A 22,565-nucleotide genomic window follows, 5' to 3' on the forward strand; every position below is an offset into this window, starting at 1 on the left:
TCAGACACCTGAGTGAAGTGTCAGTCATTAGGGGTCTGGTGTGTGTAGAAGCCATCACAGGACAGAGTCACAAGCCTTGAACAGAGCAGCACTGAGCTCTGATTCTACTAACTACCCTGGGGTCTTGGAAAGGACTCTGCAAAGAGCCACATGCTGGTGAGGTCGCAGCTCCGTGCCTGTGAAAGAGTGCTTTACATTCCCAGCAAGCCTTATCTTGAGAAACTCCCTCATTTCCAGTGGGCAATCTGATGTGCTTATTTAATGGCTCGGTTGTGCAATGAATCAACATGTTTAGGGAACACACGGGCTGAAGGAAATTGGCAGTGAACCCTTTACAGGGACGGGGATCTGAGATAAAGCTGCAAGTCTCAGACTTTGGGTTTTCACTGTTTCCTTGTATTTTGCAGCCATCTGCTTTTGGTATTTTAACCTTTGACACTAGTCCCTCTTCTTGCCTTGCTGTAATTTCCGAACCCCTGGAAACCGCTCCACGATCTGCTCTAACCCACCACCCTCTGGGGATAGTTTTCTGGGATTTTCTTTGAAAGGCAGGCATTGTTTCTCATCCCCAGTCTCTGTAGTGTGCTATAATCAAGTCATCTCCTCAGATTCACTCAACCCTCCAAGGTCCTGGCATCCTCCTCATTTCCCCCCTGGGTTTGCTAAACCGCAAACCACCTAAAGCTGAACATTTGAGCCCCCCAGATGGCGAAGAAGAGCAAGTGTGGGGAATCACTCAGGAAAGAAGTTTTTATCTGGAAACAAATGTAATGTTAATGAAATCCATAAAGGGTTTCATACAATAGGCATGGTGTTAAACCAAAGTCCCAGCTTCACATTGATTGTGGTATTTAAATTTCAATGGGTTGATTATTTATGAGAGGAAAATGAACAGTATTATGAACACACTCTAAGGGACAGGGGAGGCCCTTGCCAGCACAGTGAGAGGGAGGGGGAGGGGAGAGGCACCGTGTTCTGATAGTCAGCAGAGTTCAATAAAGCACCACTTATTTCCTAGCTGTTAAGAGCGCTCTCCCTGTTTCTTCTCTCTCTATCTCTCTCCTTTTTAAAGTCGCAACGGTTCATACCTCACATTCCCTGGAGCCTGATTTGCTATAGGTGCAGGGTCCCGTTCCGTTCAGCAGCATCTCGCTGGTCTCCGTGTTGGTGGGTTTATAATCTACATAAAATTCCTGGGTGCCTGGAGTCATCTGCTTGAGCGATTGCCGTTTCTTCTTCCGGTGCCTTCGCATGAGGGAGCGCTGCTGCAGCTGTTTCATGCTGGCAGGGTACCGCTTCCAGGACACATACATCACCAAGAGGATGACCAGCACCGACAGGAAAAGGGCCACACTGCCCGCGATGATCTTATGGAAGGAGATGTGCTCCGTGTCCACATCTGTCTCTGGGCTGGGCTCGGTAGCTCCCACCGTGGGGGGCGGCGGAGGTTTGCTCTCGTGCTTCGGCCTGGGGAGCTTGGGTTTAAACGTGGGCTTGGGGAGAGCCCTGGCCAGGTCAAACCTCTCCGTGGTGGTGCTTTTGCCACAAATGCTGTAGTTTTTCACTGCGTCTATCACGTTTACTCCCTGCAGCTCTTTGGGACTGGCGCAGATAATTGTATTCTCTCTCAGACCTTTAAAACTTTTCAGCCAGTTTACCAGGGAGCAGATATTCCTGCTGCATTCCCATATATTCCCGGCAAGACTGATGTCATTGAGAGAGATCCAAGAATCCAGAATCTCTTGACCAATAAACGTGAGCTTGTTGGAATCCAGGTTGAGGCGTTGCAGATTGGGGACGCACTGGAAGACACTGGGTCCACTGAAGGCTTCGATCTCATTTCCCGACAGGTCCAGCCTTTGTAAGGAGCTCCAAGTCCAGGACATGGTTTGTCCTATGACACTGATTTTATTCCACTGCATGTACAAGTTCTGAAGGCTCACCAGCCTTGGGAAAAGGGCCAGGTTGAGCTTGGAAAACTGATTGTGCTCTAGGTGAAGTTCTTTGAGTCTGATCATGCCAGCAAAGACGTTTCTGGCCAAACTTCGGATCCTGTTGTATCCCAGGTCCAGGAGCTCCAGGTTGCGACAGTCTTGGAAGATCCGCACAGGGATGGTTCTCAGTGAGTTGGAGCGGAGGTGTAAGCTGAGCAGCTTCCTCAAGCCCCGGAACTGTTCAGATCCCAGAGAATGGAGCTGATTGTAGGACAGATCCAAGTTCCGTAAATTGGTCACAGGTCTGAAGGTGTTGTTGAGGAAATAGGAGATTCTGTTGGAACTCAGAATCAATTCTTTGAGTCTGCGTATCCCATTGAAAGCATTCTCGTCAATATTGCTGATGTGGTTGTGGTCTAGGTAGAGCCAGGTGAGCTGATTGAGCCCTTTGAATTGATTATACTTAAGTTTTTGGAGGCTGTTGTAGCGAAGGGATAAACCCAAGCAACCGGCAGATATACTTGAGGGTATCTCCTGCAGTTTCTGAGACTCACAGTATACCATTTTGCCTTCGCACCTACAACCCTTTGGGCATCCTCGTTCAGCAGAAGAAAGCATTGTCAGTAAGACAGTGGGGGCTAGAACCAGTGCTACAGCCGATCCGCGCAGTAGCCTAATTACATTGAAACCTGGAAATGAAAACAACTCAGAAAAGTTATCCCTCCAAAAAGGATGCATTTTTAAAAATCAAGCAAAAAGTAGCCACCTATTTTCACATTCAGAAATGTAGGCATTCAGAGACCATTTAGCACCAAATATCATTCTGTAATATACATTTCTAATGGTTAAACAAGGGATGTGTTCACTCATCATCGAATTTATAGTCTTGGACCAGAGAAACATAATCATTAAAACAATTAAATCAGATTTATTACATAGACTTAGAGGATTTTTTTTTCTTTTTCTTTTTAAGAAGGAAAGAAGAAAAAATGACAAAACATACCCATCCTTTGTACTGTTCAAAGGTCGTCCTTAGGTCTTTCGCTTTGGCTTAGGGGCCGCCCGCATGACAGCCCCTGTCAACCGCAGTGTAGTGAGTCAGGGCTCGCTGACACCCAGGAAGAAAAATTGGACCCCTTGGGAGATGGACCGATTTTGGAACATTATTCTTTACCATGCAGAACACTCCAAGAACAAATAAATCCCAACACCGCATTCGCAGCAGAACATCCGAGTCTTCCTAGGTAATAGGATCTTCATGGATATTACGTTTTTGCATCTTTACAGTGTGTGTGTGTGTGTGTGTGTATGTGTGTGTGTCAAAAAAAAAAAAAGGCTTCTACAATTTCTTCTTAAAAACCATGATGTATTCCTCCAGGCAACGTGGGGCTACCTGTACTGTCCCATCTGTATTCCATAGCCCGGCGGTCGGTCCCGCGGTGGTGAGCACCCAGTTCAGCCGCGGAGCTGCGACGGAGCCCAGGAGGCAGGAGAGCCCGGTTCCGCGCACACGCTCAGCTCACTCCTGCAGTCATTCTGAAAGCCGCTCGGACTGTTGCTTCGGTTTCAGTGAATGCAGTCTTATGTAAAGCTGCCCCCAGTGGTGAGCGGCGCTGTGGGCATGTGCAGAGCCGGCTCTCTTTTATCTTGCAAATGAGCAGGCTGTGCTGGAAAATGAATGATTCTTTTGGGTGGCTCGATAGGAAGTGAATGGTCAACGCAATCAATAACCAGCAACATTTCCCGTGATTTCCAAGGCTTGTTTTACAATTTGGCAACGTCTGTCCTGTCTGCGTCTGCTTGATCGCCAAACATGTGCTTCTCAGAGTTTTTTTTTCTGGAGCTTGACGTTAAGTTCACAGACCGAGTGTCAATTTTTCTTAACCTCAATGTAAGGCTTTGAGCTGAAATTTCTAAAATGAGTTATTGAGCTTTTCACAAAGCTGCATTAAGAGCTTGCCTGTTTGACCTCTTGGAGTCACAGTGATCACATTATGCAAGGTGTCTCAGCCTGCTGGACTAGATCGGCTTTGCAATAGAGGGGCTGACTAACGACATACAAATTAATAGGCCTAATGGCTTCTCTGATTTCCTCACAAAAGACATAATTGGTTTAATGGTTTATGACTGGGCTTGTTTGGGTTGCTTTGGGGAGCCTTTTTTGTTTTGTTTTGTTTTGTTTTGTTTTATCAGAAGAGGAATAAACCATTTTTAGTGCAAGCATGAGAACCCAAAGATCATTTGGTTCCTATTTTATTGATGTTGCTTCTATTTATTACACTAATGATATTTATTGAGTGCTTTCTAAGTCCTTTAAATGAGTGGATCATCCTGTTCTCTCTGTCAACAGCAGCAGTATGCTGGTCTCACTGTAATCTACATTTCAAAGGTGACGGACCTGGACTTAAATGGGTCACCTGCCCAAGGCTACAGAATATAGCAAGGAAGTGTTTACATGCAGAACCAAGCCTGTCTTCTGCTGCTCCACCAATCGTTAGTTCCTTTTCAGTGGTACTGCTGTGCTCACTGGTGAAACTAAGACAGGCAAAGGTGGAGATGCTGTACAGAGCTCATTCTTGTTCTCTACAGTGGGGCCCTGTGAGTGTCCTTTGTCTTGAGAGAAGTAGTCTGGGAAGTAAGGAGAAAACAGCTGCTACTCTCCTAAGAACACTCATCCTTGCTAAACTCACCAGCTGCGTCACCTCGAGCAGCTCACGTGCTTCCGTTTTCTCACCTGCAAAATGGACACGATGGTAAAATTACATCATAGGCACATTTTGAATAAAGTTACATTTTTGTCTAGGATTGCAGTACTGGGGATTGAACATGGAGCCCTGAGCTATACAGCCTCAGCCTTGTGTCATCTTGATATCTTAAAGAGCTTACTTCCATGTGTATCGCATAAATTGAACAATTGTTATCTCGCTTCCATGTGCTGGTGTTGCTTTTTTAATATTGAATATTGACAGTGTTAACTGTCCGAAACTCACGAGGAACTGCTCCAGTGAGCAGTTTTTGTAATATAACCAGTGGGAAAAGTTCATGTATCTTCATCATTTCTGTGTTCTCTTTTAAAGTTGATGTTTTATTTCTACGAACTATGTCTTATAACTAAAGCTTGATGTTCCTCTGTCCCAAAGCAAAGCCTACCATCTGACCTATGGAATTTGCCATTTTCAATAATTAAATTTTTTTCTGTGGAGTATTTGCTTTGTTCATATTAGGCACATTGGCTGTATCTCAATCAGGAAACACTTTGTTAATATCCAGGGCTGAGCAGTTTGGCACATGCTAATCATGAGAATCAAAGGAGCCACAGGCAAAGGCTAGTTCCTTCAATATTGTGCAATTGATGGTGTAGTGGTTACCTGGAACTTATACATGTTTTGACTTATATGAAATGCTCAGACAGTTTATTAAAAACATTTCCTTTTCTATTCCCAATGTTTCTGATTCAAGGGCCGGAAGAGGTTGTGTTTTGCTTTTTCATTGAGAATTTCATCATGCATATACTGTATTTTGGTCAAATCTGCCCTCCATAGTCCTTCCAACCCTTTTTGATTCAATTTTATATGCTCATGTTCTCTCTCTCTCTCTTTTGCTCTCTCTCTCTGTAAACAGAGTCCACTTAAAGCTGCCTGTATGTACCTGGGTCTAAGACCATCTAATGCTGTATCGAAAAAGTAAACTTTCTTATGGATGTGGCCACTGAGATGGGTTTTTTTTTGATGGTATTTTTCTGACAAGTATATTTAAGAAACTCACTAAGAAGGAATAATTACCAAAAATAAGTGCTCTCTTAATAGGAGAGAGAATGAAAATGTCTGACATTGTGATATGCCTTTTAAGAGATCACGGTCTGTTTCTCAGTTATTTTAACACTACCGTGCTGGCGTATTTTAGGTTTGTAATATATTTCATAAGTAAACACAACAGTCGTACAATAAGCTTATATGTAATGATAGTCTTTTTATATTATAAAAGATGCTGAAATTTGTTATTATGTGTTTTTGGTAGTATGCATTAATTATACATAGTTTAATGATAATATTTTTATACTTGTACATGATATGTGGCAGTCATATTCACCCTGTTACTCTATCTGTGGAACCTAGTTCCTTGTTCCCCTCTCTTTTCCATCTTTAGGCTCTGACAAGCATCTAACAGCATGCATGTGTTTTGAGTGGCTCTGAAAAGTCGGTCTGCTTCCTAGGTCTGGAGGGGAAAGCCAGTACAGGCATCCGTGGCACTCAACACGAAGCCATATATTGCACCTGGTTGGCTTGCTCTTTTCCTGGGTCTACGACCAGGCCCCAGGGAGAGTCTGTACCAGGATGACATCAGGGTGGGAGAGTTCAAGTCTCTAGAAGGAACAATATATACAATGCTACTTTTACACACTCCTTGTTGAGTCTAGAAATCTCCTCTATTAGTGAGATTGGAAATAATCTCAAGGAAAGTACTCTTAAGTGATATGTGTAAAAGGTGGGAGCATGATAGTTGGCAGGTATTCCCTCTTCACGGAGACATTTCTTATCTTCATAACTAAGCCATAAGTTTCCCAGGAATAGTAAATATGCTTTAAATATTCCACTCAGCACAGTGCAGAAGGATAACACTAAGTCTTTATTATCTAACATCCCAAATGGGACTTCACAACTTGCATGTCTCAAAAAAGCCTAAGGGGAATCATATTTATAGCTTCTTTCTCATTTCTCTGCATTGAAAGCCTCTGATTTTCCTGCTCACCCTTCCTCCTTCTCATCGGGAAGTTGCTATCAAGACATCTTTTTGGCTAACAGCTGCACAGGGCCATTCACTGGTCCATGTGCCTCACACCCTTGTGACAGAAGCACAAGGGGGACCAGGGGAATAGAATCACCTCATGTCACTTTTCATGGGACAAATGTGCTGGGATCATTTACCGCAAATCATATTGACTTGTATTACACACCCTTATCCTTAATTTTCAGGCATTTTCCTGATATCTTTGCTCCCCATCTCGTCTTGCTTCACGGTTCTGATCTCATGCTCCTTCCCTGGCTCTTGAAATTGTTCTTCCCTTTAACGCCTGTCTATTTCTCAGGAGTATTCTTGCCATTCTTGCATCAAGGCACTCCAGACAGCCCCTCCTTCAGCAGCAGCTCTTAAGTTGGAATCTCTCTAGGTTTGTTCTGGTTCAAGGTGGCACAGTTCCTGAAGAGGAGAATTATCAGTAAGCTTAGCTGAAAAAAAAAAAAGAACCCCAAATGAAAACCGTAATTCAAAGCCATGTTCTCATCACTTAAGGCTGTGGAAATTATTGTAAAGAAACTTAGCAGTCATTCAGAAGGAAAAAAAAATACTGTATTTTAGAAAATTTTACTAATTTTTAGAGTGTTTTTCAGAGTTTATCCTCTTTTACTTGTTGACTGAAGCCAGCTGATTGTTTCTGTCCTGCTTTTCAACACAAAATTATGCCCTATTATGTGCTTAGCAACTTCCTTTGCAATCGCCACCACAGAGAGGACTAACCATAAACTACCCAACAACTTAAATTTCCCCAATGCATCTCAGGCCTTATGATTTATACAATTATAAAACATGGTGTCATCTATCTAAATACTTTATTGAACTTATGTTACTTTGAATAGCTAAACATATTTTGTTTAAATTGAGTAAATAAATCAAGTGTCTATATACAATGCCAAATTTTAGTCCAATACGAAACCAGACTGCCAAATATAAAGATGTAAAAAATGAGATTGAAATAGTGTATCTTCAAGGCAACTGCTTCAGAGATTTCATTGATTTGTCAAAACTAGTCCGAATACTATTATGTACTGAACACTGTTACAAATAGGTGGATATCAGTGCGCACAATAAAGGTCTGTTCTGCATGAAACTTACATTTGAAATGAATGAGACAGACACTATGAATGTAAACATGGGTAGGATGTCAGTCATGATATGCTTTGAACCTGAAACATGCCCATCAGCTCACGAGTTTTGAGCACTGTTTCCCTAACTTGTGCTGCTGATCAGAAGACCATGGAAGCTGCAAGAATTGAGACCTCTTCCGTGAAAGCAGGTTACCAAATTTAGGATCTTGAAGGCTATAGGCCAGCTTTTCCCTGCATCCACTCTTCTTTCTAGTCTGCTATGATGTGATGAACCTCTTCCACGGGCTTCCCCGCCGCAAAGTCTGCCCTTCCCACCAGATAGGCTGAGACCCTTTGAAAATGTTAAGCCCAAGTAAACACTTTTCTCCTAGAAATAGTTCAGTTGGAGGTATTTTGTCACAGTAAAGCAAATATTAATATGAATACATAACTTGGACTTTGGAAGAAAGAAAAATGTAAGGATGGTTGGGTGTATAAGAAAATATATAGGATTTTAAACAGGGTGGTTAGGGATACTGGGAAAATGGCTTGAGCAAACTGAAGAATGGGATGGGCTTGAAACTGAATGAGGGTGAGGAATGGCTCCTACAAGCCCCAAAGTGGAGACGGATTACGTGTTTGATGGATTTCAAGAAGGACAATCAATCTAGAGCAGATATGATATCTCTAGTGATATTAGTGATGAAATCACAGAGGTCGTAGGTACTGGAATCTGGAGGGTTTTTATGCTGTTGTAAGAATACTCTGGAATGAGGAACTTTTTTTTTTCTTTCAGAATGGATATATTTAAAAGGTTATATATTAAAGGATCATTTCAATGGATTGAATACTTTCATCCCATCAGATTCATGTAGTGAAGCCCCTATCTCTAGTGTGATGGTGTTTGGAGATGGAGCCCTATAAGATCATGAAGTTGGAGCACTTGTGATGAGCTTAAAGGGATTATAAAGTAATCTCCCTCTGCTCTAAGCAATGTGAGAATCCAGGAGAGTGGATCTAGCTACATGTCATTATTAAGTATGTTCAGATCTGGTGCATATTCCAGATCTTTAAACTGTGAGAAATGGAAGCCTGTTGTTTGTACTACACATGGCATTTGTGACTGTAGCCCACATTGGCTAAAATGGTGATTCCTGATCCTGTTAATGCAAGAGGGGCCAGGATGGAAGCTGAAAAACGAGGCTGCTACAAGTCAGGGGAAAAGGTGGTAGAACTTTGGGCCAGTGTGGTAGCAAGAGAAGTGGTTGAATTCTGCATATGTTTTAGACAAAACAGAAATGATTTTAACCAAGGACATTAGCTCAACCATGTTTGTAGTAGCTTTATTTGTAATAGCCAGAAGCTGGAAACAACCCAGATGTCCCTCAGCTGAAAAAAATGGATACAGAAATTGTGGTACATTTACACAATGGAATACTCCCTAGCAATTAAAAACAAAGAAATCATGAAATTTGCAGGCAAATGATGGGATCTAGAAAAGATCATCCTGAGTGAGGTAACCCAGAAGCAGAGAGACACACATGGCATATACTCACTTATAAGTAGATACTAGACATATAATATAGGATAATCATACTAAAATCTCTACACCTAGGGAAGCTAATCAAGGAGGACCCTGGGTAAGAGGCTCAATTTTCATTCAGAAAGGCAAATGAGACAGACATCAGACAGGAGCTTATCACAGAGGGCCTCTGAAAGACTCCACCCAGTAGGGTATCCAAGCATATGCTGAGATGCATAGCCAAACTTTGGGCAGAGTGCAGGGAATCTTATGAAATAAGGGGGAGCTAGAAAGACCTGGAGGGAACAGGAGTTCCACAAGGGAAGCAACAGAACCAAAAAAATCTGAGCACTGGGGTCTTTTCTGAGACTGATACCCCATCCAAGGACTATGCATGGAGATAACCTAGAACTCCTTCACAGATGTAGGCCATGGCAGCTTAGTCTCCAAGTGGGTACCCTAGTAAGGGGAACAGGGACCATCTCTGACATGAACTCAGTTGCTAGCTCTTTGATCACCTTCCCCAGAGGGGGGAACAGCCTTACTAGTCCACATAGGAAGACAAAGAAGCCAGTCCTGATGAGACTTGATAGACTATGGTCAGATGGAAGGTGAGGAGGATCTCCCCTGTCATTGGACTGGGGGAGGAGCATAGGAGAAGAAGAGGGAGGTAGGGTGGGATTGGGAGGAGATGGAGGAGGGGGCTACAGCTGGGATACAAAATAAACAAACTGTAACTAATAAAAATGAGAAAAAAACTTTAATTAAATTTTATGTGAAAAAATGATTTAAAAAATAGGTTAGCAGAGGTATGAAATAATGAGAGACGGATCCTTAGATTCATTTTTAAAGATCTTTTTCTTTCTTTCTAAACAATTGTGAATGTGTATGTATGTCTGCGTGCGGGTATGTGTACATGGGTGAAGGTATCCACGAAAGCCAGAAGAAGGCGTCAGGTGCCATGGGCTGAAGCTATGACAGCAGTAGTTGTGACCTGCCTGAAATGTGTTCTGGGAACAGAACTCGAGTCCTCTGGAAGAACAGCAAGGAATCTTAATTGCTGAGCCAGTTCTTCCCAAATCAGTCCTTAGTTTCATAGGTTCAGCAATCTAGAGGATACTGAGGCCATCAATGGCTTTTATGGGCCAAGATTTAGAAGTAAGAGCAAGAGTTCAACATACTGGATATAAGTATGGATTTACTATTCATGTTTTATTCAATTTCATGAGACTTTAAATTCCAAAATTGTGTATCTTATTTTACATTTTCTTTTTGAGGTAGGATCCTATGATGTACGTAGTTTAGACTGGTCTTGAACTCAAATTCTCCTGTCGCAACTTCTCAATTGCTAAGATTCTAGGAATGAACAACCATGCACAGAATTGCTTCATTATTTAATTTATGCTTATTATATGTGTGTATCTTTGTGCACTGAGGGCAGGTGCTCATGGAGCCCAGAAAAGGCCACTGGATCCTTGGAGCTAAACTTACAAACAGTTGTGAGCTCCCTGACCTGTGTGCTGTGAACTGAGCTTGCATCTTCTGCAAAGTCATTACACAGTACACTCTTTCTCTTTTTGTATTTATATTTTTATTTTTAAGTATAATTTGATTACAACACTTCTCCTTTCACTTTCCTCCCTCCACACATTCCCATATATCTCTTCCTACCCTCCTTCAATTCACAACCTATATTTTTTTGCTAATTGTTATTACATACATATAAGTATCTCTCTCTATCTATATACTCCTAAATACAACCCATATAGTCCATATAATGCTACTTGTATGTATGTTTTCAGGGATGAGCATTTAGCAGTGCATAATTTTTAAAATTTTTATTTTATTTTTATTAATTACAGTTTACTGCTGAACCATTTCTTCATTCTCCCAAGCCCCAACTTTAAAAGCAACTTTATGACAGTAGTATTCAAAGTTTCATGTGATTTTAAGAACAGAAGATAATAAAATGACTAGGAAAAAAAACACCCCTAAAAAAAAAAAAACCTATATTTATACTCAGATGGCCTAGAGAGAGGTCAGGGCTATGGCTAGCTTTGGAGGACAGTGATGCCAAATAGTTTAATCAAAATTGAAATGTAAAAATTGCATAATGACTAGATATAAGAAAAAGTGTATTAAACCTTCTAGGAGTTAAGTTTGATGAATTCAAAACATTCTTAGAAATAACTTAGAAAATAACATATATATCTCTATCTATCTATCTATCTATCTATCTATCTATCTATCTATCTATCTATCTATCTATATCTCAGTTGAAATTTTGATTTGAAATTTATTCCAGCCAGGCATCACAGGATCTTACTTTACTCATCTGTAAAATGGAACCCACAAACCTGCCTCTGAATCTTTAAGGGTTTTGTTTAGTAGCAATTTCCACAATTTGTGAGTAAGAATAAGCTACATTTTTGTTACTGTAGATCAGGGAATCTGTAAATATCAATTCTCCTTTGATTCTATCTAAATTTACTGGTTATAAGTGTGTGCTGGAGTAAACAGGTGTGAGAGGTCACTAACATACCCAAGGGTAGACCGTATTTGACTAATGCGTGAAACACCTTAGGATTCTGTTCATGCTACCCTTTCAATATCATGGCTGTACATTATACAGCACACTCTGTTATCACGTTCTGCTTTAGCTTGGAAGTTGTTTCCCCGACACAGAGTTGATTTGTACATTACAGAGTGATATTTTTAGAATGCCAGTGTAGCTAGGGTCTCTGTATGGAGACACTTCTCACAGTCACTTGCATATCTTATCCACATTTACAGTTATATTGTGATCTTCATCATAACAGGAACGAGTCTTACCCTTGATCCCAACTGCTGACTTTAAGGGCTCCATCAAAAATCTTGTCTGGTCACATATGTTTACAAGTGAACACCTTTGACTTAGGTAAATGCATGAAAAGTGTTCAAAGTCAGATGTATTAAAATGGCCTCTCAATGTCTTTTTAGAAAGATGAAAGATGAAATGAATGAAACCTCACAACTACCTACTACATCCTTCACCTACGGATACTTGCCGTGCTAGGAGCAAGGTGCCTTCTTGTGGCTTGCATTCCTGCCTGCTACTTCTTGCAGGAGATTAGCATAGCCTAGTTTTAACAACAGGGAACTATCAAAAATTTATATTGCGTCACTTTTACTTGAGGAACTTCTGAAGACCAAACACGACCTTAATAAATACACATTTTTTGGTATAAATTTCAGAAGATACATAAAAGTAGAAAGATCTTATAATAAACACCAACTTCTACAGTTACCGATATTATGCCGTTTTTAAGCCCTGTTCCCTTCCTACATACATTCATTATTATTTTCTTCTAGAGTATTTTAAAGCCAAATCTATCATCCACATGTATTGCTAAACAATAACAATGTTTAATCTGACACTTAACCATTACTTTGACAGAGTGGGCAAGTAAGTCCTTAAACATGCTTTGTTTGAATCAAATCTCAAAGCGTGTGTATTTTTAGGTCTCTGTAGCCTCTTGGTTTTGTTTGTTTGTTTATTTGATGCCATTGAGTTGATGGAGCTCCTGTATCATGGCTGACAAATCGTTCCTTGCCTTGCACGTGATGTTTCTCCATTGTGTCGTTTAACTTGCAAAAGAGCCAGTATAGTGGCATGCAGATTGAGCCAGAGTCCTTCGCTCATTCAGAGTGTTCAGCTCAGATGGATCCTTGGGGAATCTAATCACTCTTGGCTATAATTTAAAACTCGAATGACTTTTGAGTTATGTAGGGCTTAGAGAGTGGAGAGAAATATGTACATCATGGTATTTATACTAGCAGAAAATTCAGTAATAGCTTCCCTAGCAGCTTGGGTAACAAGAATTAATATTAAGACGCCTTGAGTCACTGTTGCACTAATATTCATATTATTAGAACTTTTGTTCTTTATTTCCTATCACCATTCTCATTTTTGTTTATAGTCAGCAAAAACATTGTTACATTTTTCTTTGTGAAACCAGCCCATGAATTTGTGCATTAATGTGAGATGTTCTTGTAATACAGTCTCAACAAAGTTTTATCAAGTGAACAGCAATAAAAATTTATTTGTAGTCTCTTATATTGAGAAAAATACATTTTCTAGACTGTTATTTAGAGAAAATTCTATGAAGAAACACCTGGCATCAGAGCCCAGCTGTATAATTTAGAGTCTTCCATGTAGTCCCAAGCTTCTTAAGGGTTCTCACAGTAGAACAAAGGAGATTTAGTACAATAGCTAGAAAAGGACCCCTTCGCCTAATTTGTACCTCAGTATTTGATGTTATACTCTGTACAGACGGCTTTGAATGTGAAGTCAAGATTTTTGAAAATGGAATTATCATAAACATTCGACTGTATTCCTGTCCCATATATTTCACTATAAGAAGAAATTTTGAATACAGTCTATATTGTTTCATCATTGAATGTGATAGTTTGAAAAGACCAGACCAGCGTATTTTAGAATTTGACTTCCTAGCAAGTATTTTAGAAGAGAGAATTAAATTCCCCAGCCACAAGGTGTGAAAGGATAACATAAACCTTGATTTTGAGAAAAAGGTAAAGTTCCATGGGTTGGTTCTATTGTTGTATCTAAAGGAAGACATCTGTTTGATAATTATTTCAGGCTGTATGTCTAAGGTGCAATGAACATCTACATAGGTTTACAGTGTGTTAGCTCAAAAGGAACCCTGGGTCCTTAAATTGTACTAAAATGCATGTGAATTATTTGGGGACTGAAATTACCTGAGCTTGTGAATTGTCCTTATGTTGCTGATATTTAGTACCCGTGGCCATTTATTTCCTGACTGAAAACTAACCTCAAGAGTGTTTTGAAGATGCTTGGAAGAGTTTTGCAACGAATGGCAGAGCCACCATGCACCAAAATTGTGATCCAAAGATTAACTCAAAGTGAAAATTCTATGTGTAACTTTTTTATTTGCCATATTATAAAGTTAAAATATGAACGTTTTCATTGGGAGAAAATGCTATCGGTGCTTCATGAAAATAAGACTTTTCTCTGACATTAGGTTGTTAATTCACTTGTCTGCTCAGCAGGTGTTCACTGTGTTCTCAAGCTTTCCTTGGTGCAGTAATACAACAGTGACGAAGATAAATGCCTGTCATGTATTACGGTTGCTGAGATAGTTAAAATAAAAATCCCAGGTCCAAAGTGTAGTGTTAGCTAGTTTTAGATCTATGATACAGCATGGGCAAGGACAGTGACAGTTTTGTAGGAATCAGATAATCCCCCTGGAGTAATTACAGTTGAGAGCAATGAACATGACTCTCTCTCCCTTGTGATATAACCATCCATTGGATTTTTTTAAATTAGTCTCAAGTCAAATAGAAGTATCTCTGACTCATGTCACAGCTGACACTAGAACTCGTACAGGAGAAGGGTGGGGAGTGTTGCGCTAAACAGTTCTCCACACCTCTAGACGTCAGTTGGGCTTCTTCGAAATGGCATGGACTTTCTGGAGTTAATGCAGGCTCTGTGTGGCTAGGTCCCAGAATTCCTCAAATGCCATCTAGAGCGGGCTCTTCCGGGTTTAGTCAGACTGCTTTCTCACTCTGTTACCCAATGTAGACTTTCTACTTATATTTAACAATTTCAATAATTTGTTGTGGCAACTAACAGAACTCAGGGAAAGTTAATTTATGTCTGTACGTTTGTGATAAAGAGTGTAGAGAACTGGCTGGATGAAAAGGAACTATGATAGGCTGGAGTAGGCTCCTGATAGCTTCTTTCCTGTAGAACTTTTTAATGTACTACTTCCCTGGCATGTGGATATTCTTACTAATTTAGAATTTCTCCACATGCTGTCGTTTAAGGATTTTTAAGGAGACTACAATGTAGGAACAACTGACTACCCACTCAGCCTCCAGCCATCCTCTCCGAGAGGACAAGGTAGGGGCTGAAGTTTGAAGCTTCTGGATATAGTTTGATTTTTGCTGATGCTTGTCCCTCATCCTGCAGATGTACAGAGCCAACCAAGAGTTAGTTAGCTAACTGGAAAAAAAAATGTTCCCAGCACCCCTATTACTCAGGACATTATAGGGATTTTTGGTACTCTTCATCAGAAATTGGGGAGAGCTGAAATATCTATTCTTATGTCATAGCCACCAGTACTTATACTCAATTCTTCCTCTCCAACTCATTAGCCCACGGCCAGGCATCTTCTCTTACAAGCACAGTTGGAATTTCAAGCATGATATTCATCATAAAATTATCTACTATAAAGACAGCAACCAAACAATATAAACATCATCCATAAAATAAATATTAAGCTCTCTTGGCTTTCTTAGATCCTATTTTGTGTTCAGGGTACCAGGAATATTTGCTCCACTGCCCCACTTACTCAAAGGTGGTTGAAGGCCCCTCAGTCATATCTAATCCCAATTTTCCAACAGGAGACTCACATATAAGAAGATGCAGCTTCCTGCACCTTCTCACTTCACTTTTATTGATTTTCTTCAGCTTCCAGTACTCTGTTTCTGATGCCTATGGTGGTCTAGCTCATTGTCTTGGACATTTTCCCACTTATAAACAAATAAATCCTACTGTATTTGCTGACAACAGCTACAGTGTTAGCTTTCCCAGGGTTCTTCAAATTTAATAGGTAGCTGAGAAATGCAGAGCATTAAGGGATAGTATTTATTCACAGAGAACTGAATTTTGTGCACATAGTTTAAACAGCAAATAACAAAGGCTTCTATTGAAAACATTCATCTCTGCCCCATCATACTAGCTTCTTCCCAGTTATTCTCTTCAGAAGGAATCACTTTACTCTAGATCCTATTTATGCCCCATAATATTTTTGGACTTTTGCTGATATTTCAACACCATGCTAATACAGCCAAGGGCTTAGTATCACATATGCCTCCCACTTCCCATGGTAAAATAGCTATTAAGTTGATATTGACTTTATTGATAACCTATAGCTTATGGAAATGGCAAACAATGACACTGAGAATTAATAGGTATGCCAGGTAGTTTTCATTCTTGTTCAGCTTTAAAGAAATATTAAGACTCGTTCCTACCTTTCTTCTCTCTATTTTTAAATTTATATAAATTTGCCCACAAGTCGAGGAACTCTTTTTTTTTTTTATGTCCTAGGTGGTAGGCAACCTGATATGCTAAGAGATCTGTCCTGTAGTGGCATCTCCAATCACTCAGGCAATCATTCTCCTTGCCTCCCATTACACCATGTTCCTCTGCTCTTGTACCCAACCACATTGATCACCAAGTGTTGGGCTGACCACTTTCCCTGTATCCCACGTATCCCTTTGCGTGATTTTCTGCTCAATTTGCTTAACCACCCATTCCCTAGAAAGGATGAGTATGGAATGGAGAGGTCATATTAGAGACTTTTGTTCATTTCTCTAGGGTCACCCCCTAGGGGTTGATGGGTTCATGCCCAGGTGATTCTGGGCTATAAACCATTTTCTTTCTGAACTTTCCACATGAGGTTCTATTGTGGCCACATGGCTGCCAAGAAGCAGACACTCTTCAGATTCCTCATCTTTTGAATAATAATCTGTTATTTTCTCTTTGGATGCTTTCATTCTTTATTTTCCCAGGTATTTAAAAACCAGGGCCTACTTTACTTTGAATATTTATTCATTCACTGTTTAGCACTTGGTGAACAATTCAAGTCTAGAGACCTGTGCTCTCTGGTTCTCTGAAAATTTCTTGTATTAAATATTATTTTTTTATGTAGATGAGTGTTTTCCTTGCATGTATGCCTGCATGTCCTGTGCACACTTGGTGCCTGAGGAGGCCAGAAGAGGGCATCAGGTCCCCTAAAACTGGAGTTAGAGGTGTACCAAGCCGTCTCACTAGCCCCTTGGCCCCTTGTGTGAATGTGAGTGTGAGTGTGAGTGTGTGTATGTGTGTAAATGTATTCTCTCTATTTTCTTCTCTCTGGAATTATTATTTTGGGAAATTTTCAGGCTTCATGGATTGATACTTTGGTTTTTACTTTCCTCTTTTCACCTAATCTTTTTAACTTTTAGGGTGATCTATCAGCTCTATGCTGTGGTCCCTTATATATTTACTAAAAACTTAAATATCAAAAAACTATGAGAAGTCACATGTACTGATATTGTTGTGTAGAGGATTGCCGTAACCATACAGGCAGGACCTCCAAGTCTTGCAAGTTTAGAATACTTACTATGCAATTTCTGTAAAAAATATTTGCTGATGCCGGAGTTCCCATACCAACTTGAATAATCATATTTGTTAGCATTGCTAGCTCCTTTCTCTCTCTCTCTCTCTCTCTTTTCTTGTCTTCATAGTACTCAATCTCTGTAACAGAGGCAATGCCTTTTTATTTGGAATTCTTTGTTGGATACTCTGGGCTAAAAATTCTCTTTCTTCCGATGTAATTTGTCAGTTGATTTTGGAGGCTTTTAAAAACCATTAAGATTATTGTGTCTTCATTAATCTGATTAGTCAGTCAGACTCTGAAGTCTGATGGAAAGTTCCTTCTGGGCAGGCAGGTTTAGGCTATGGATTTTGTGTCAGCAAGATTAGATAGTGAGCTGTCTTTCATGGGAAAAACTCTAGCTGTATGTGTGAACATGTTTTTCTACCAGAGCCGACCACCAACCTCCTTTATGGAAGCCCTGGACCTGCCATTAGTGTTCTCTGAACAAGGGAAAGGTACTGAGGATAGAACCCATGTTTGAATCCTTAACCTTACTACAGGGTGCCAATTTCACTTGGGGTCAGCTTCTTTCTTGAAGTTAACAGAAAATCAACTCTGTTTTGACAGAAGGAGCAGGTGGGTTTGGAAGGACAAATGGGAAGAAATGACTGGTGTAATTACAATCTCAAAAATTATATATCTATTTCACAAAAGAGACTAGGTTTCACTTACCTGAGATTATATGCAGTAGTTAGCCATGTCTGTGAAAGCTTTAAGGCATTCCCCACATTTTCAGTGGTTTCTTCCTTGTGCCCTTTGGCTTGGGTCATTACTGCACAATGAAGTCTCCCTTTGCTAAGCATGCAAGTTTATCTGTCACACATTCTGTGCTTTCTCATAGAAATTGTTCGTCCATCTTTCCCTCTCTGCATCACCTTTGTATTCATTAGTCCTTGAGTTTTGAGGCAGAAGAGGTAATTAAATGGGCAGATGGCCATGTTTGGGGTAAGAATCCTATTAGCAAATGTCACTCATTGCAAGTTTGATAGAGTGGGCAAAGAAATGGGCAGCATGACCCTGTGTGGCTCATGGATGGAGGTGTGGGGCAAGGTCTCTGTGACGGAGGAAAAACTGCTGCCCTCTGTTGCTATCCATTTTTTTTTTAATCCTAGCAGTGAATGACTGGCCATTAAAAGGCCCCTGATCGGTACACACCTTTAAATCCCAGCACTGAGAGAGGCAGAGGCAGGCAGAGCTCTGAGTTCTGATCTACAAAGTGAGTCTAATAGCCAAGGCTAAACAGAGAAACCCTGCCTTACTAAATAAATAAATAAATAAATAAATAAATAAATAGCCCATGAGTGTGGACACACTATAACCTTGAAAGCAAAAGAATCTTGGATACATGTTTTATTTTTTAAAAATTATCAAAATAGCTTATTGGGCTGTTCGTTTTCATTTCATTTCTTCTATATATTATAATTAAAATATTAATTCCTCCATGCCTCCCCAATTTATTCAATTATTTGTGAACTTTAAGTAATCACCATTGTGGGGGTTGTATCACATCCTCTTTGTAGCCATGAGAACAATCTATTCATTTCTAGAGAAGGAAAGATCTCAGTAAATGGCACTAATCATTTGGGAAGAATGATGAAAATACTATGTAAATCCCTGAAAACAGTCATAATTAAAAGACTGAAAATAGACTTTTATTCTAGTAGATGAGTCCAAAGAAAACACAATGAAGCTACTAAGACGCACATAAAGAGAAAAGGGGGCAGAAAAAAGTCTGGTCAAAACAAAACACCATAATATAAGACGAATGAAGAAAATTCTGATACGCTCTCCTCTGTATGGTATGTATCAACACAGATAACAACAAAAATGGCAAAATATAAAAATACACCCAAAGCAGTGGTGTTATTATGTAAACTTTTAGTACATTAAGAAAATTCGGCTTGCTAGGCCACAGAGGTGGACATTGCAGCCAGTCCTGAAGAAACCTGATAAGCTAGGGTCAGATGGAAGGGGAGGAGGACCTCCCCTATCTGTGGACTTGGAAAGGGGCAGGGAGGGTGGGATTGGGAGGGAATGAGGGAGCGGGCTACAGCTGGGATACAAAGTTAATACACTGTAACTGATATTTAAAAAATAAAAGAAAATTCAGTGTTTCATGAGTGCATATTATCAGCTCCGCACTAGATGGGTGATAGTTACTTCTAAGAGGCACAGAACATCATGGGTGACAGTAGGTAGAGGTAGGAAGCGTTTGTTTATTAATTCATTTTTATCAGTATTCATTTTAATTCTAAAGATAAAAGATTGTAATCAGAATGGGTAAGAAAAACTATAGTAACATATGTTTGAAAGTATAGCACAAGATACAGTGTCTTATACAAAAACTTGAAAAATAAAAAAATAGTGGAAAGAAATAAAAAAAAAGTGCTAAAAGAAAATGTGTTTTAACAATAGCCATTCTGACTAATCAAGAGGGAGAACTCTGGCTAAAAATGCTCAATCCCCATCCAGAAAGGCAAAGAGGATGGACATCAGAAGAAGGAGAAAACAGGGAACAAGTTAGGAGCCTGCCACAGAGGGCCTCTGAAAGGCTCTGCCCTGCAGACTATCAATGCAGATGCTGAGACTTATGGCCAAACCTTTGAGAAGATTGCAGGGAATCTTATGAAAGAAGTGGAAGTTAGTAAGACCTGGAGGGGACAGGAGTTCCACAAGGAGAGCAACAGATCCAAAAAATCTTGGTTGAGACTGATAGTCCAACCAAGTAGCATGCATGGAGATAACCCAGAACCCCTGCACAGATGTAGTCCATGACAGTTCAGTCTCCTAGTGGGTTCCATAATAATGGGAACAGGGACTGTCTCTGACATGAAATGATTGGCCTGCTCTTTAATCACCTCCCCATGAGGGGGGAGCAGCCTTACCAGGCCACAGAGGAAGACAATGCAGCCTGATGAGACCTAACAGACTAGGATCAGAAGGAAGGAAAAGAAGACCTCCCCTACCAGTGGACTTGGGGAGGGGCATGCATGGAGAAGGAGGAAGAAGGAAGGGATTGGGAAGAGAGGAGAGAGGGAACTACAGGGCGGATACAAAGTAAATAAAGCATAATTAATAAAAAAATAAAATAAATTAGCCATTCTGTGTTGTAGCTTAGGTATGGGTGGGAATGGGATATATGGAGTATACTTGGAAGGAACAGAATTTTTCAAGCCATTGTGTCCATGTAAACTATGCTTGTTTTTAATGTTATACTGCACATTGCAGCTATTGAAAACTTAAATATTTTAATATCTATAATGCATTTTATTATTCTACATTAAATTTCTCAAAAAAGATGAGTTTGTAGTTTTGTGATGAAGTAAAAATAACAGAATTTAATGTATTTTCTAAGTAGACGTTGAATTGAAATATGCTATTTATCTACTTCTTTGCATCAGAATTTTTTTTCAAATTATCAATGATAATTTAGAATGATTTTTCAAACAGAAAAATGTTTAGCCTTGGTAGTTTATAAAATTTGTATTTGTAACTAGGCGAACATTAGAAAACAACTTTGTCACATATGTGGCAGAATGTGGGTATTCGTGTCTGTGCTTTTGTGTGCATCTTAAATCTCTTAGAAATGGAGCTGAGAAGGGCACCCAGAGGCCCACATATTTTAATGCCTCACCCCACTTTTGGAATTGTTTGGGAAAGATCTGAAGGTGTGGCCTCTTTTGTGGTAGTGTGTCACTGGGTGAGGGCCTTGAAGTTTCGAAAGTCCACGTCCTTCCCAGTTAGCTCCCTCTATTTCATGGTTGTGTCTCAAGATGTGAGAATTTTTTTTTCTATTGTTCTACTACCAGGCCTGCCTGCCTGCCTGTTGACATAGACGCCAGAGTGATAAGTCATGGACTCTACCCCTCTGAAACTATAAGTCCCGGATAAATGTCTTCTGTTGTAAGTTGCCTTGGTCATGATGTCTTATCCCAGCAACAGAACAGTAACTAAGACAACAAATAATTTTTTTTTATTTTTATTCATTGGTTCTGCTGAGAACACACTTTCTCTGAAAGAAGTTTCCTTTTATAATCAATCAATTAATTAATTACAATTTATTCACTCTGTATACCTGCTGTAGCCCCCTCCATTTTCGCCCAATCCCACCCACTCTCTCTCTTCTCCCCCTATGCCCTTTCCCTAGTCCACTGATAGGGGATGACCTCCTCTCCTTCTATCTGACCCTAGTCTATCAGGTCTCATCAGGGCTGACTGTATCATCTTCCTCTGTGGCCTGGCAAGGCTGCAACAACTTACATTTATTCTGTGCACTTCCTCTCCGTAGAATCTAGTTGTGATGGTAAGGCTGTGTGATATATGTAATTTCAAGCTTGATGCTTTTCTTCTAAAGTACTCTAGACCTCTGCCTAGAGAAACCCACACAATTAAACATGTTATCACATGTTTAGCCCATTAGTCCCAATCTTTAAGCTTTGTGTATTTTTCATGGATACTTCTAGGAGACTCAAGAGGTTTTCTGTAATTTCAAGTGGCTTACAAGATTTGCAAATTAAACATGGAAAATACTTAGTAATATCAAGTAATAGTGATTTGAAGGCTTAAGAGACTTATAGAATTGTCAAGGATTCTGAGATTATTTTATCCAATCTGCACTTCACAAGTCCAAACTCAGAATCCTAAAGAGAAGCGGCAAATGCCCAACTCAAATATGTGATGAAGGTTTGAACTTTAATGTTTTGTTATCCTGCTGTTTTTTTTATAAGCATTCAGTTTTCTTCAGAGAATTTAGATTCTCTTTTTGTGGAAAAAAAAAAGAGCAATAGTGGAAATTATATGTAATTTCTCTTCTATGGTCATAAAAATTTACTTACACAACTAGAACTTAAAATGTGGTTTTTAAATAAGAAGGAGATAATTCTTCAACTAAATTTTCCCTTATGTTCCTTTCCATTATGGTAATTTCTGTTTATTCAGAACGCAGCAACCATGGTGTCGCCGTCCAAAGGTAACCCCCATTAGTATTTTGGCAACTTGACAACATGCTCATCAGCTTATATTT

The 22,565-nt window shown here is 39.9% G+C and overlaps 2 protein-coding genes across 2 annotated transcripts in view; one reads left to right on the plus strand and one right to left on the minus strand.

Annotated features, from left to right (window-relative positions):
* Positions 1-3,471, minus strand: part of Lrrtm3 (leucine rich repeat transmembrane neuronal 3) — a 177,274-nt gene extending 173,803 nt beyond the window's left edge. The window contains exons 1-2 of the mRNA XM_055598914.1: positions 2,938-3,471; positions 1,089-2,623 (exon numbers count right to left, since the gene is read on the minus strand). Coding sequence (XP_055454889.1) covers positions 1,089-2,623; positions 2,938-2,941 — 1,539 coding nt within the window. The 5' untranslated portion in view covers positions 2,942-3,471. The remainder of the gene's footprint in view (positions 1-1,088; positions 2,624-2,937) is intronic.
* Ctnna3 (catenin alpha 3) overlaps positions 1-22,565 on the plus strand; it is a 1,637,506-nt gene that overhangs the window by 644,060 nt on the left and 970,881 nt on the right. The window lies entirely within an intron of this gene.

Source organism: Psammomys obesus, unplaced genomic scaffold, assembly GCF_907164565.1.
Source record: "Psammomys obesus unplaced genomic scaffold, mPsaObe1.curated_primary_1811, whole genome shotgun sequence".
Lineage (NCBI taxonomy): Eukaryota > Metazoa > Chordata > Mammalia > Rodentia > Muridae > Psammomys > Psammomys obesus.